Below are 14,093 nucleotides of genomic sequence, written 5' to 3' on the forward strand. Positions count from 1 at the left end.
CACCACCCTGACTCTTCTGCCCCACTTTTTCTCACACTTATATCACACTGGAATCACCTGGGTGGTTTGTTAAAATACAGATTGCTGGGCCTGACCCTTAGCATTTCTGAATCAGTAGGTCTTAGATGGGGCCCAACAATTTGCATTCTAAAACTTTCCCACATGGTGCAGTGGGTGGTGATCTGAGAATTGCTGCTTCCGCTTATCCCATGAAGTTACTAAATTCAACTAATACCTGTGGCTTTTAAGTCCTAGTCAGTGTGAGATCTACCAAAGTGTTTTTTATTGCTTTTGTGGAACTCACAACTTAGGAGCTATAATATGTTTAGAGATTATGTGGGTGATAGAGACAGGTGTCTTACAAGAAAGCAAGGTAAGATGTTACATGAAAACAGAGGATGCTAACACTACTGCTTAGAGGAGGCATTTTGAAGGAGGAGTAAGGTTTTAATATGTAGAATGTAGATGGAACATGTCTTAGGTCCAGGGGGTAGTATGATCAGTAGCAGGCAGATGGAAGTTTAGAGTTTCCAAGTTTGGGGTCAGATATTAAAGGTGTGGTGCAATACTCAGAGTTTGAGCTATGCTGTAGAAAATGAACGAAAGGCCAGTTGGGAGAATACGGTACTAACTCAGGTGCAAGGTAATAAAGCTCTGAAACAAGATACCAAAGTGGAACATGTATAGAACTTGGCATTGGTTATTTTGGAAGATAGAGGTTTTGCTGCAGTTGGAGGGACAGGGTGCTGACAAGTAAGGTAAAAAGAAGTGCTTAACCTCTAGGAAATAGGCTGGTACAGAATCTGATAACAGCTCCTGGGAAGTTCAGAAATTGAAAACAAGCATTTATAGTATTTCCATTATTGGGGCATTTTATTGTATTTAAAAAATAATCCGCAACACACTTAGAATTGAAAATGAACCATAGATTGTTTGAGAAGCACTGAAGTAAATGATACTTAGATTTTTCAAAAAGGCTATTTTTTAAGAATAGTTTTAGATTATAACAAAATGAGAGAGAACAGACACTGAGACTCGACCTGGGGTTCTGCTTTATTAGGGTCAGAGGTAGGGTGCTTAGGGTTTTTCAGGTTCATACTCAGTGAGAAATTTAAATCAAGAGTGGGAACTAAAATGCGGAAATGGAGAAAGTAGCTGTCTGTTACATGGTTACCCAGATCTTCTAAAAGGCGAACTGGATGGATTGGGCGACTGGCTCCTTATCTGTAGCCATGCATCACTTGGTAATACTGGTTTTTCCTACCTATGAACTTAGACTATATCTCCATTTATTTAGCTGATTCCATTCATTCTGGTTTTTCTCATATAGACCTTTATACATGTTTTGTTAGATTTATATCTATAATTTCATGGGGGGGGTGTGCTAGTGTAAATGATTTTAATTTTTAAATTATGTTTTTATTTTCAAAGTCACTTGCTTGTTATTAATGTAGGAAATCAATTAACTTTTATCTATTTTGTGTCCTGCAACCTTGCGTTAGTTGCTAATTAGTTCAGGAGATTTTTGTTGAGTCTTTTGGATTTCTACTGAGATGATCATGCATCTGTAAAAAAGGCCAGTTTTATGTTTTCTTTCCCAATCTTGATACCTTGTATTTCCTTTTCTTGTTGCATTAACAGTGACTGTATTGAAATCTATAGAAACCCAAATCTTGCTTTAGATAATATGGACATTTAGATAATATGGACATTTCCTAAGCACAGAATATCTTTCTATTTCTTTATATTCTTCAGTTTCTTATCAGTGTCTTATATTGACTGCTCTTGATCATAATGTAAAAAAAGCTTTGGGACATTTTACATACATTACTAAAATGTCTGCTAGATGCATTGGGAATATGCAGTAGGCTCGACTGCCTGTTTAAGTTGACACTTCCCCAAATTTCTGACAGAATAGTGAAAAATAGTAGGCATCTTACATTGGACCTTGTCTTCTGGACTTTTGATGATAAAGCCTGAATTTCTAACCACAGTAAGGGTAAAACATATCAGAGTATAGAATGTTAAAATCAGATAACTTGTCTAATGTGGCTTGCTGTAGTTTATTGACATGTATTAATCAAAGCATAACATTTAATTACACAACAATATTATGCAAAATTAAAATGTTCCTTAGTTTTATTTTACAAATTTCAGAACCATCAAAACACAAGATTGTTATGGTATACTTCCTGCAGTCACTTAAAGGGATAGTTTATTCTTGATGCATGGGAGGGATTTTTTGGGGTGACATTTAAATATGAAAAATGTAAGAATTTCATATTTTGGGGGACAACTAAATAAAAATCAATTATCAAAGACTAGATTCTCTTTTAGCTTTGAGAATGTATTGAGCACCCACAGTGTCCTTGATAGTGGTACCGCATGATGGGATCTCAGGGAGGATGGGAACTCACGACCAATTTTTGTGTAGCTGTGCCTTTTATATTTTTATATTGAGCATATCTTGTTAAATTAAAAAAACAATTTCCCTATTTACAAAGTTTTTTTTCTTCCGCTACTACTAGCTTCTGACGTAAGGGAGGAAGAAAGGTCGGTGCTGAGAGAGATGTGTTCATTGAATGCTGTAGGTCCCTTTACTTTGGGCAGGAGGGTTGATGACCTCACCCTAGTTGTTACTGAAAAGTTTCTTGGCAAAATCAGTGGCTAAATTGACGCTTATGTAATAATTATCAAAGAAAGGTGGGAAACTAATTCTAAGCTGACAGAGGAAATAAGCCCAGCATGAAATGTGTGTGTGGGTAGCAGATGCTGTTTCCGGAGAGGTTGGTGGCGCGTCTGAGGAATGAGAGTATATTATTCTGCTCAAGTTTGTGCTAGTGAAGGACTTGAAATAGGACAGTAACATGGTCAGGGTTTTTGTTTTTATACTTGGAAAAAATACGCAAATTTCCTCCACTTAATTATAATCTAACTATATTAAAATGGACACCTAAATATGATTGGAATTCTGTAACTTTCTTTTACAGCAAAAGAACTTGAGTTGCTGAAGGAAATGTGACTTTTCTGCTTTTTGTTCATTGGGTGGAAATAGCTCTCTAGGTGAAGTGTCTTGGCTTCTCCTAGCCTCGTGGTGACATGTGCATGGTGATAGCATCGGGCCTGATCGAAAGGCACTGAGAGTGACCTGACCACTTTCTGTTGGACTCTGATACTTGCATGTCTGTGTTGCCCTTTGCCTCTTCTGTTGCAGCTGATGATGACGGCCAAGAGTTAGTGGTTATTTCTTACCTGCATTAGGGTTAGATGTGGAGTATGCTGACCAGGGGCTAATGGGGTATGGGAGGTGTTAAACTAGAAATCTCTCAGTCTTGCCTCTATCTAGCAATTCTGCCTTTTTTAAAAAAAAAAAAAAAAACATACTTTAGAGCACAATTTAGAACAGTTCAGTCTCTTCTTTCTAACTCTGAAATCATCTATGTTTGGCAACAGTGTTCTAAAAATGGGGGTGGCAGACAAGGTATGTTCATTGCAGCATAGGAACAACCTCCTGTTTAATCTGCCACCTCCCCTGTTTCCTTTTAACTGTCATTTAATGTGGCCTTGCTGATGTGGAGTCTCTTTTGCACCAAGACATGGATTTTCCTTAGTCAGTACAATGTGTGTGATTTAGGCTTTCTGCGAGTAACCGTTGTCACAACCTGTTTTCTCACCTGTGTTATAGTCACAGTTTCCCTGCTGAGTTGAGAACCAGTTTTCCCCAGTCATCAGTATATCTCTAAAACCAATATATACCTAGTTCTACTTTTTAAGATTCTCCCCTGTTTTCTATTTTTCCTAATTTCTTGATTATAAACTTTCATAAATAGAAGCTACATACTCATGTTTTTTAAGTCATAACATGGTTGATTAAATCAAGAGTTTAAAATTCCCTACACACTACCAATTATGTCCTCCTTTTCCCCCTTGTTTTATTTTCCATGGTCCAACTAATTTCACTCTTTTTAGGTTCATGACCTAATATCTGTCAAATTTTCAGTATATAGTTCACTGATGTTAGTGGCTATGAAGTGGTAGTTGATGCATTAATATTAATGAATGAAACAGATTAGTCACATCTGTCTTATTTCAGATAGACACACCACTTTTATATATAACATTGGTTGGTGAAAATTGACTCCATACAACACAGCAGTTTTAAATGGAAATATATTAAAATCAGTATAAAAATAATTCCGACTATATGATTGTTTTCATTGTTTTTGCATTCTCTGTGCGGTCAGGGAAATAAGATGAATTTACATTTTTTTGTTGTATTTTAAGTTAATTTGGGTTGGGGCCATCTTATATTCCTTTACAATTTATGCCTTCATCATTGTCTCTGTACCCTTTGAAAAGAAAGGATTCTTGTATTTCTAGAAATCTCTCTTTAAAAAATCTGCACTCTTCAAAAAAAATCTGCACTCTTCAAAGACTCGGTATTAAAACAGCATGTTTATTCACTCTATTACTTGTGATAAACATACTGAGCTTCAGCGATATTAAATTATGTATATATATTTTTATTAACACAACTCGTGATAATTAAGAGTACATATGAACACCAAAGCATTTCACTGAGTAATGAGAATAGACTTCCAATTACTCAGTCAGTGCTGAGTTCTAGGCATGAGTTTGTGGGCCAGCATTTGTACTCTGAGGGAGGCGTGCTCAGCAGAGCAAATCTTAGGAAAACTTACTGCTCAGGAGGAATATTTTGGGATGCATGTGTGTATGTGTGTGCAAGAGGTTTGTAGGAAATTGTAGTAGGCAAGTCAAATATATTTTATCATGATTTCCATTCCCTCTGTCTTAGAAATGTTATTCGAGAGAGGAGGGAGGCAGGCATCCTCCTGCTTCCTTGCTGAGGGGGCCCGCAAGCCCTCAGTGTCCAGTTGCCTTTGATGGGAGGCTCAGGGGAAGTCAGGAAGGCCTTGAGCCTGGGCCAGGCACTGAGGCATGCAACAAAGGCTGAGAGCAAGAGTAGTGAGCCAAGCTGCTGAGGTCAGGACCTAGTGAATCAGCACTAAGTCTAGCAGGTTGTTATTTGGTGGAGGGTATTTGGTTCCCACGGTGAAAGCCTTGCCCCCTTGATTCTGGGACAGTGGGATCTCAAAAGACTTCAGGTGCCTTCACATACTCCACCTTCACTGCCTCCAGTTGGTGTAGATGAGGATTATGCATTAGCAGTAGAAGTTCTCCATGCTGCCGTTCACCATGTCCCCCAGGCCGCCCCACGCTGGCCCTTCCCGTACAGCACAGGGAGAGGCCCAGGTGGCTCAGGGTGGCATTGGGACTGGTACAGGTTGCGGTCTTTGTTCCGAAACGTAGGGAGCTGTCCTTTCAGACAGGAGGCCTGGAGTGGGCCCTGCGGCCAAGTTTCTGTAGTTACCACCCAGTCCTTCCCACTCTGCTCAGCTTGCAGCATGCTCATGCCCTCGAAAGGCCTCCACCAAGGAAGCAGATAATGGTGTAGAGTGGTGTGGCTGTGGTGTAGCTGGCAGTGGAGGGAGCTCAAGACCTTATTATCATTTAAAACTGTGTGTGTGTGTGTGTGTATATGTATACACATATTATACATATATATGGAATTCCTGTTGTCACAGGTTGTTTTTCCAGTATTATTACTGTAAAATGTATAAAGATACATGTAAAAATTTTTTTTTACAATTTTTTACTAATTTTTACTAAGTCACATAGTTAATTCATCTTAGCTGTCTGTAGTACTTAGAGGAATGATGACAGAGCCATACACTCGGGACCTTGCATTCGCAACAGTGTTGCAGCAGATACCTTCCAGCTCATGTGTGTATTTCTCTAGGGTAGATACTTTGAAATGGAATGACCAGATCAAAAAATATGCAGGTGTTACATCTTGTTAGATACATACAGGTAGATAAGGCCAGATCACCCCCAGAAAAGTGTGTGCTCATAGCAGTGCTGAATGAAAGTTCCCATTTCCACATTCTTCATCTGCTGTGTTCCCCAAGGCTCTCAGGTGTAAGATTTTTTTTTATAATAAATTTTATTTTTATATTCCCCATACAATCGCAACCCCCTTATTTTGACCCCAATCCCTCCCCTCCCGCCCCCTACCCCCCATGGAATGTCTCTGGTTCATAGTTTTTTGTTGATTTTGATTTTCACTTTCTTATAGGTATTCATTTTCCTGGTCCCTTATTTAAGTTTTCTAGATTCCTGCTATGAGTGAGACCATCCGGTATTTTTCTTTTTCTTTCTGGCATATTTCGCTGAGCATGATCCCTTCCAGCACCATCCATGTTGCTGCAAATTGCATGTGTTTATCTTTTTTGGATGCTGAGTAATATTCCATGGTATATATGTACCACATCAGATGTAAGATTTTTAAAGATTATATCTTAGTGTCTTGGTTTCTTAAGCATTTAGCACAGTTACTAGTTGTAAGAATCCCTTTAGAATAAATGAGGACTAAAACTTGAGAAATTATTCATTACGGGTCATTACTTTTGTGGATATATATGGAGACATTTTAACTTTTTTCACATTTTAACTTTTTTACAGAATCAGTTCATGTATAAAGGTTATCACAGAATCATGTCCTTAAAGTTAATTTAATCATATACTTAAAGTTAATTTAATCATATCCTTAAAGTTAATTTAACTGTTATATGAATTTTATAATCAGGAAGTAACATTTGGAGAAAATAACTCATATTGCAGTTTGACTTTCATTTAGCCTTTAGGCTTTCAGTCCCTTAAACTGATTATTTACATGTTTGTTTTTCACAGGTTAACTTTTTTGTGTGTATTTACTTCCTGTGTGTTGCTCTGTATTAGCTGTCGTGACTCCTCTCCTGATGGGCTACTCTCTGCCCAGAGATGGCACAGGCAGTGCTTCAGGGCTCTGCCACCCACAGGAGTGGAAGCAACTTGGTGGGAAAGAACTGGGAAGACTCAGACTTGAGCCTCAAAGAGATACCAGCAGGCTGTTTCCATTCAGTCTTTTGATAACCTTTTGGCCTTAAAATGCTTTAGGGATCAATTTCAGGCTGATCTTCAGGGTAAAAAAGAAAGTTCTCCTGATTAGAAGAGCCACCTTTGGCATATCCAGAGAACTCTTGGAATAATAGTAATTAGAAATGTTTGTGGGCAGTGGTCCTTTATAATTAAAAACAGACTATTTTGCCAAACTATTGTAGTAAGCCTGTTAGATAATATTTTATTAGTCCTAATCTTGTTTTTTTTTTGTTTTTTTTTTTTAAAAACCCTATTTTTATTTCTGGCAAAGTGGAGGTTAGAAATGCTTCCTGATACAATTCAGCTAAATGTGCTTCATAACGTACTATACACACATGCCAGGTTTGTATTATATATTTTTAAAAAATCTTACAAATTTTTTTAATAATTGGGCTGTGTAACCAGAACTTATTAGTGAATGTTTTTCTTTTTCCAAAATATTATAAAATTGTTTTGCAAGCAGTCCATCGTTTTTAGACAGAATGATACCACTCAGATATTTATAGAATATAGTATTGAAAGAGATGGTTCATCTGGTATAGTATCAGCGCACAAATTTAAAATAAATGTGAAACGGGCCTCCCTGGTGGCTCAAGGGGCTAAGCACCGCACTATGAATCAATCCGCAGCCTCTGCAGTCAGAGTTCGATCCCCAGCCGGCCAGGGAGCAACCCACATGGCACAACAGACCTCTCCTGTCTCACCCGTGGCTCCCCTCAGCAGTGTATTTCAGTCAGTCTGCCTGTTCTGTTCCCTGCTCTATCTCTGGTGAATCCTCTCACACCCTACCCCATCCTCACATCTCTGGCCTGTACCCCAGCTCTTGTATCCATAAATAAATCAACCTTTCTAAAAAAAAAAAAAGTGAAGCAAAAACAATCTAGTGGTAGGAAATCTTAAGGCAAGATATTAAGATACCAATAATTTTTTAAAATTTTATTTTAAAAACGCAGATAATTTCTGAAAATTTCAAAGGAGGTATTATTATTCAGGGACAGGCCCTGTGAGTAGAAAATACAACGTAAATTATGGTAACATAAATGTATATATAATAAAGTCAGGGCATTTATGCCAGTTCCAGCTTGTCAAATATTATTTTTAAAATGCCTGGCAGGTTCTCAGTGATTCATTACCATCCTGAAAGTTTCAATAAAATGGCCTTGTTTAGAAATTGGACCTCAGGCCATCCTAGGACTCTACTGTCTCCCTGCTCACACCCTAATTTCTGAAGTTTGAGAGGGAGCTGTGTTCACAGAAGAGATAAGATTTAGGAAATCAAGACTATTGTCTAGGAAAGAAGCTTGAAACATTTCTTTTTTCTCTCCTAGATTGTCCTTTTACTCAGGCCACTCCTCGTTCTCCATGTACTGCATGCTGTTCGTGGCAGTAAGTATTTGTGTCTATGGGTTACAGGTGATGTGCTGGGTGTATGTCATGGGTTTCGGATGTACACTTCTCTGTGGCCACCTCCGCTTACCCTCTGAGTCAACTGGGCTGCATTGTGGGCTGCAATCGTTTCAGGAGGGGCTGTGCATCTGCCAAATCCAGTTAAGTGTTTCAAAGTGTTGTTTGTCCTTCATTTAGAGGTAGCACACAGGCACATGGTCTAGCAAGCTGCACATTGGGTATCTTCAGGATTCTAATGGGGACTCTACTTTGAAGTAGGTTTTTGCTGACGGTGGGAGAAGCCTAAACATCTAGATAGTCAGTCTGCAAGTCTGGTGCTAAGAATTAGTTGATGTGTGCCCTTACTTTGGGTGTTTATTTTCAAAAGAGGTTTTCTGGAACAAACAGCTTCTTTGTAATCCCAGCAGGTTACTGATCTGAAACACTAGGCCAGGGTGACTGCTGCTGCCTGATACCCTTCCCCTGCCGTGGGGGCCTGCACCTCTCGTGCTCAGCGTGGCTATGGGAGCCTGACTTCTGTGCTCCTGAGAACTAGTGGGTGGAGGAGTTGAGTTTTGATTATTGAATATGAAGGCAGCTGCTGTTCGTATCTGAGCAAGTTTTATTTTTCTTCCATTTTCTGAAACATTTTCTGGACTGTTTTACATGGGACTAGGAAGTTGTCAGCTTTGTTGCTTTAAGAGCTTGTCATCTATACAATTTCCAGGTCCAGTTCCAACTACTCGCCACTTCCTTTTAAAAATATATACCTGTAACTATAAGAAAGAAAAAATCAAAATCAACAAACAACTATGAACCAGAGACACACTATTGGGGGGGGGGGCGGGGAAAGAAGGGATTGAAGTCAAAATAAGGGGGTTGCAATTGTATGGGGAATATAAAAATAAAATTTAAAAAGATAAAAATTTAAAAAAATAAAAATAAAAAATATATACACCCAAATGTTTCTGAAAATGTGCCATGGTAAATGTGACTTATTGAAGGTAGTAACAGCAAATACTATTTAACATCCTCTATTCATTTATCTTACTAGGAATAGTTAGCATTCTACCTCAAGGAGCCATCACATTTTTTTTTTTTCAAATAGGGCATAGGAATCGGGGGAGAAGGGAAGGCCAGTCATTGTCATGAGAACTTCCCCCAAAGCACAAGGTTGTCCAAAGAATGACCGGAATGTTTTGTGTGCCCCAGAACCACACTGCACCAGGGCAGCTTTTGTGGTTATTCACTCATCTGTGTCTTGATATCTAAGTCCTTCTTTATAGTAGAGACCTAAGAATCTGAGGCCTCTGATACTGATCATCGATCATCAGCCTGATATATTGGATAAATAGGGGTGTTGGGAGCAGACTACAAAGGTCTCCTACTTAGCCTCTCTAGTGGTTTCCTATTAATCAGGCCCCCTTGCTTTATTATTGGACCTGAACCCTAATGCAGTTATTTTGATGAAATTCCGGTGCAGAAGTAAAAGGATGCTGATCTAATCTTGACCCACTTTTTTAATTTTAAAGAATATTCTCAGATGAGAATTTTAAATTTTCTGTTCTTCTTTGTTACCCAGATTCTTCTGTACATTTAGACAGATAGAAACTTTTACTGAGGAATCTTTAGTACAGTGTGGAATTAGGGTCTCCTTGGTGGCATTGGGGTTAAATTTCAGTGTTACTGGCTGATCCCTGGCCAGGGAGCTACCCACATGGCTACCCACATGGTGAGACCTCTCCTGTCTCACCCGCTGCTCCCCTCAGCAGTGTATTTCAGTAAATCTGCCTATTCTGCTCCCTGCTCTGTCTCTGCTCTTCCCCACCTCTGGCCTACACCCCAGTTATTATACAAGCGAAAAAAAAAAAAGGAATTAATGTATGAAGGATGAAATTAATGTATAAAGGGTCAGTGGCAGGCCTACTCTGGATACCCAAGAAGATAAGAGGGTGCAAATTAGGGCAGCAAAGTTGCCTCAACTGTAGTTTGGTAATTGTGTCAATATGAGCCCCTTAGTTTAAAATGTAAAGCTACAATGAAAAGTTTAGGTAAGTGGGGTTGTCATAGATCAAGGTCTTTGTCTATAAGAACACAGGAAGGAGAAACATACACTGCATTTCACTGACTCTAAGCTGTGGAAATGGTTATTTGATGTTGGCCTTAGTTTTCATTTCAGCCCCTGAACACACCAGTGTTTTCTTGCTTTCGTCTTTCGCATTTATGTAAAATACTAAAGCAGCACCAGTTACCCCACCCCTACCACACACCCAGATTCCTTAGGCAGTGACTCATCTTGTTTCCCTGGGCATCTTGGCATCAATGGTCAGTCCTGGATTTGGGTGGAGATGTACAGTCATTTAAATCCTCTCCGAAGCCAGTCTTTGATAGCCAAAACGTCCCTGTCAGGAACTCCTGACACCCAGAATTAACTTGTACTTAAAAACATCTCTTAAAGAACATACCCTCACCATTGTTCTGTGGCGAGCAGCCCAGGCCTGCACACTTACAGTGCCAGGAGATTCTATACCCGTGAAGACCGCCTAAGCTGGTGGGAGCACAGGGCAGGGCTTTTTTGCACATAACCAGTTTATGTGCTTAGTGACTCCCCTTGAACTTTGCCAAATGCAGCAAATTCCAAATTTATTTGATTGTTCAGGAAAAGAGCCATGGTATGAGACTGTCCTTTTTCAATACAGCGAGGAAAATACTAAAACATTTTTCTCAGCATCATCTGTTGAGGCTGTAACTCCAAGACTGTGGTATGCCTGTAAAGAAGTTCCTGTGTATTTACTATGGGGGACCCAAGTGCTGGCCTGTGCTTCAGCTGGACTCCATTCCCTGCCACAAAATGCCTCTTACCTGGGCCTTACCCCTTCGTTTAGATAGTGGTGCCTAACTATGTAAAGCTTATTTAGATTCTGTGATACCACCTGATTTTGACAATATTCCTAGTCCCTTATCTGGCATTGACCATATAGTACCTAGTATTGTTGATACTTCATGGAGATGTTTCCCAAAGTTAGATTAATGCCGAGGGCCTCCCCAGCTGTGCAGTGGGTTGAGCGCAGTGCTGTGAGGCTGTCCGCAGCCTCTGGAGCGCGGGTTCGATTCCCACCAGCCAGGGAGCAACCCACATGGTACAGCAGACCTCTCCTGCCTCGCCTGCTGCTCCCCTCAGCAGTGTCTTCGGTCCATCTACCTGTTCTGCTCCCCACTCTGTCTCTGGTGAATCCTCTTACTCTCTCACGCCTCTGGCCTGTACCCCAGTTCTTGTATTAAAAAATGCTGAGCATTGGGTAAGTCAGTCACTTGTGGCTCATAAACTACCTGAAAATCTCCCCTCCCCCCGACTCCCATTTTAAGGAGTAATGTGAGATCTAAAGTTAGGACTGAGTCCTAAAGGTGAAATTGAAGTCTAGGGAAGACTAAACTGAGGCCTAAGTGTTCTCCTTGCCAGATCTGTCCTCAGACGATCAGAGGCAGGTGGGACAATACATTGGCTTACCTGGTTTAGTCTTAGCAGTGTTTCAAAATAAGCAGACTGACATAAGTTTCTTTTTGTTGAGCATGCTCCTGAGTCTAGGTCAAGCTGGCAATATTTTCAGTGAAGGGTCAGAGAATATTTAGGCTTTACAGGGCTCATTCAATCTCAATTGCATGTTAACCCTTCAAAATGTGAAAACGATTCTTAGCTTTTGAACAGACCTCACTCTAGCTTAAAATGTAGGGGTGGGAGAATCTCTTAAGATTATATAGAGTATTAAGAGACTCTAGTAGCATTTTGCAGTTAAGTGTTACAAGGTCAGTCAAGAAAAACTAAAAATAAACCAGGTTAAAAAAATGCCTTGTTCCAAGGGACGACAGTGATGAAGTATGGGTGCTTTGGTGGTGGGAGAATTATATACTGTTCAAAAATTTATAATGTAAGAAAAAAGTACTTCATTTACAATTAGATTCTTTTATGGGAGCTAAATGTTTCTTCAGAAATTTTAGGCAGAAAGTTTATATCTTACATGGGCATTGAATTTCCTTAAAGAAAACCTATGTATACATTTTATACAATAGTGTATACACCTGATTTCCCCCCCAGTGTGGCCCTGTGCAATGGAAAGCCCTCAGTGTATTTTCCAGGTCTTTGCTGTGTGCCTCATGCAACTATAGTGAGTCTGTTCATAAAGTAATTCACAACTGTAGATTCTGTGGATTAGGAGGATGGCCTCTCTGCAGCTGGCCGCTTACATGGTGGTTATTTTTCCTATAACCCTCCTCTCTCAGCTCAAATACCTGGTTATTTTGAGCAAAATGACTCTGTCCTTATTGCCTAATAGTGTAAGAAATTGCCTTTATGAATCTCTAGTAATATCCCAGCTAATAACCTTCTATTTCTTTAAAAACATCAGGCATTGTAGTTTATTTCTATGCCATTATCACTAGGTTTTGTTTTGCTGTGATTGCACACTGCACCAAACCTGCACTGACCAAACCTGCACTGAGGGTAAGATTTTTGTTTTCTGACCAGAAGCCCACCCTGGAAGGCGACTCACAGGATGCTCACACTTGCTTAGGTTGTTCTTCTGAGAGCAAAAGCTACACCTGGAGCCTCGTGTTTTCACAACGGCCAGGAAAGATGCCTCCTTTCAATGAGCACACTCTTGGGTGGATTCCTGGCCAGCTCTTAGAAAGTGAACTCATCTAAAACCGGGCAAATGCACAGTTGGGGGTTTTACTTGATTTCCTCTGAGCTCTTGCTTTGACTCACTGCTCAAGTTCCAACCTAGTTTTTTTTACTAGAGACAGGGAGGAGAGGCCTCGTGGCTTTCTTTTGAGGCCCTAAGGTTGATTGGGGACCTGTTCGTATCATTTCCTCCTATGGTAACCCTCTGTCCTGTCCCTTCTGATGGAAAAGGGGGAGGGAAGTGTGTAAACGTTTGACTTACATGATGTATCTTTTTTCTTATACTTTTATTTATTTTTTTAATTTTATTTTTATATTCCCCATACAATTGCAACCCCCTTATTTTGTTTTTTTATTCATTATTTATTACTGTAGTTATTATTATCCAGTGTTACATGTTTCTTTTTTATGTTCTTTTTTTATTTAAATTTTTTTTATTCCCCATATAATTACAACCCCCTTATTTTGACCCCAAGCCCTCCTTTCCCTGCCCCCCACACCCCATAGACTGTCTCTGGTTCATAGTCGTTTGTTGATTTTGATTTTTTCTTTCTTATAGTTATTCTTTTTCCTGGTCCCTTATTTAGCTTTTCTAGATTCCTGCTATGAGTGAGACCATCCGGTATTTTTCTTTTTCTTTCTGGCTTATTTCGCTGAGCATGATCCCTTCCAGCGCCATCCATGTTGCTGCAAATTGCATGTGTTTATCTTTTTTGAATGCTGAGTAATATTCCATGGTGTATATGTACCACATCTTCTTGATCCAGTCATCTATTTTTGGGCATTTGGGCTGTTTCCAAAGCTTAGCTATTGTAAACAGTGCTGCTATAAACATAGGGGTGCAGGTGCTCTTTGGAATTGATGTTTCTGTGTCCTTTGGGTAAATACCTAGGAGTGGAATTGCTGGATCATGTCTCAGTTTGTGTCTCCTGAAACCCAGGGCCTCTTGCCTTTTTCAGTGTTACTCAGAGATGAACACAAGTGGCAGGCTCAGGTGTTTTTATAAACACTATAGTGTTCAAATCTGTGG

General features: G+C 39.7%; 1 protein-coding gene across 2 annotated transcripts in view; it reads left to right on the plus strand.

Moving 5' to 3' along the window:
• PLPP1 (phospholipid phosphatase 1) overlaps positions 1–14,093 on the plus strand; it is a 77,367-nt gene that overhangs the window by 57,306 nt on the left and 5,968 nt on the right. For both annotated transcript variants that reach the window (XM_054687967.1, XM_054687968.1), the window contains exon 4: positions 8,328–8,385. In XM_054687967.1, coding sequence (XP_054543942.1) covers positions 8,328–8,385 — 58 coding nt within the window. The remainder of the gene's footprint in view (positions 1–8,327; positions 8,386–14,093) is intronic.

Source organism: Talpa occidentalis, unplaced genomic scaffold (assembly GCF_014898055.3).
Source record: "Talpa occidentalis isolate TD23 unplaced genomic scaffold, MPIMG_talOcc4v2.1 talOcc4.6, whole genome shotgun sequence".
Taxonomy (NCBI): Eukaryota; Metazoa; Chordata; class Mammalia; order Eulipotyphla; family Talpidae; genus Talpa; species Talpa occidentalis.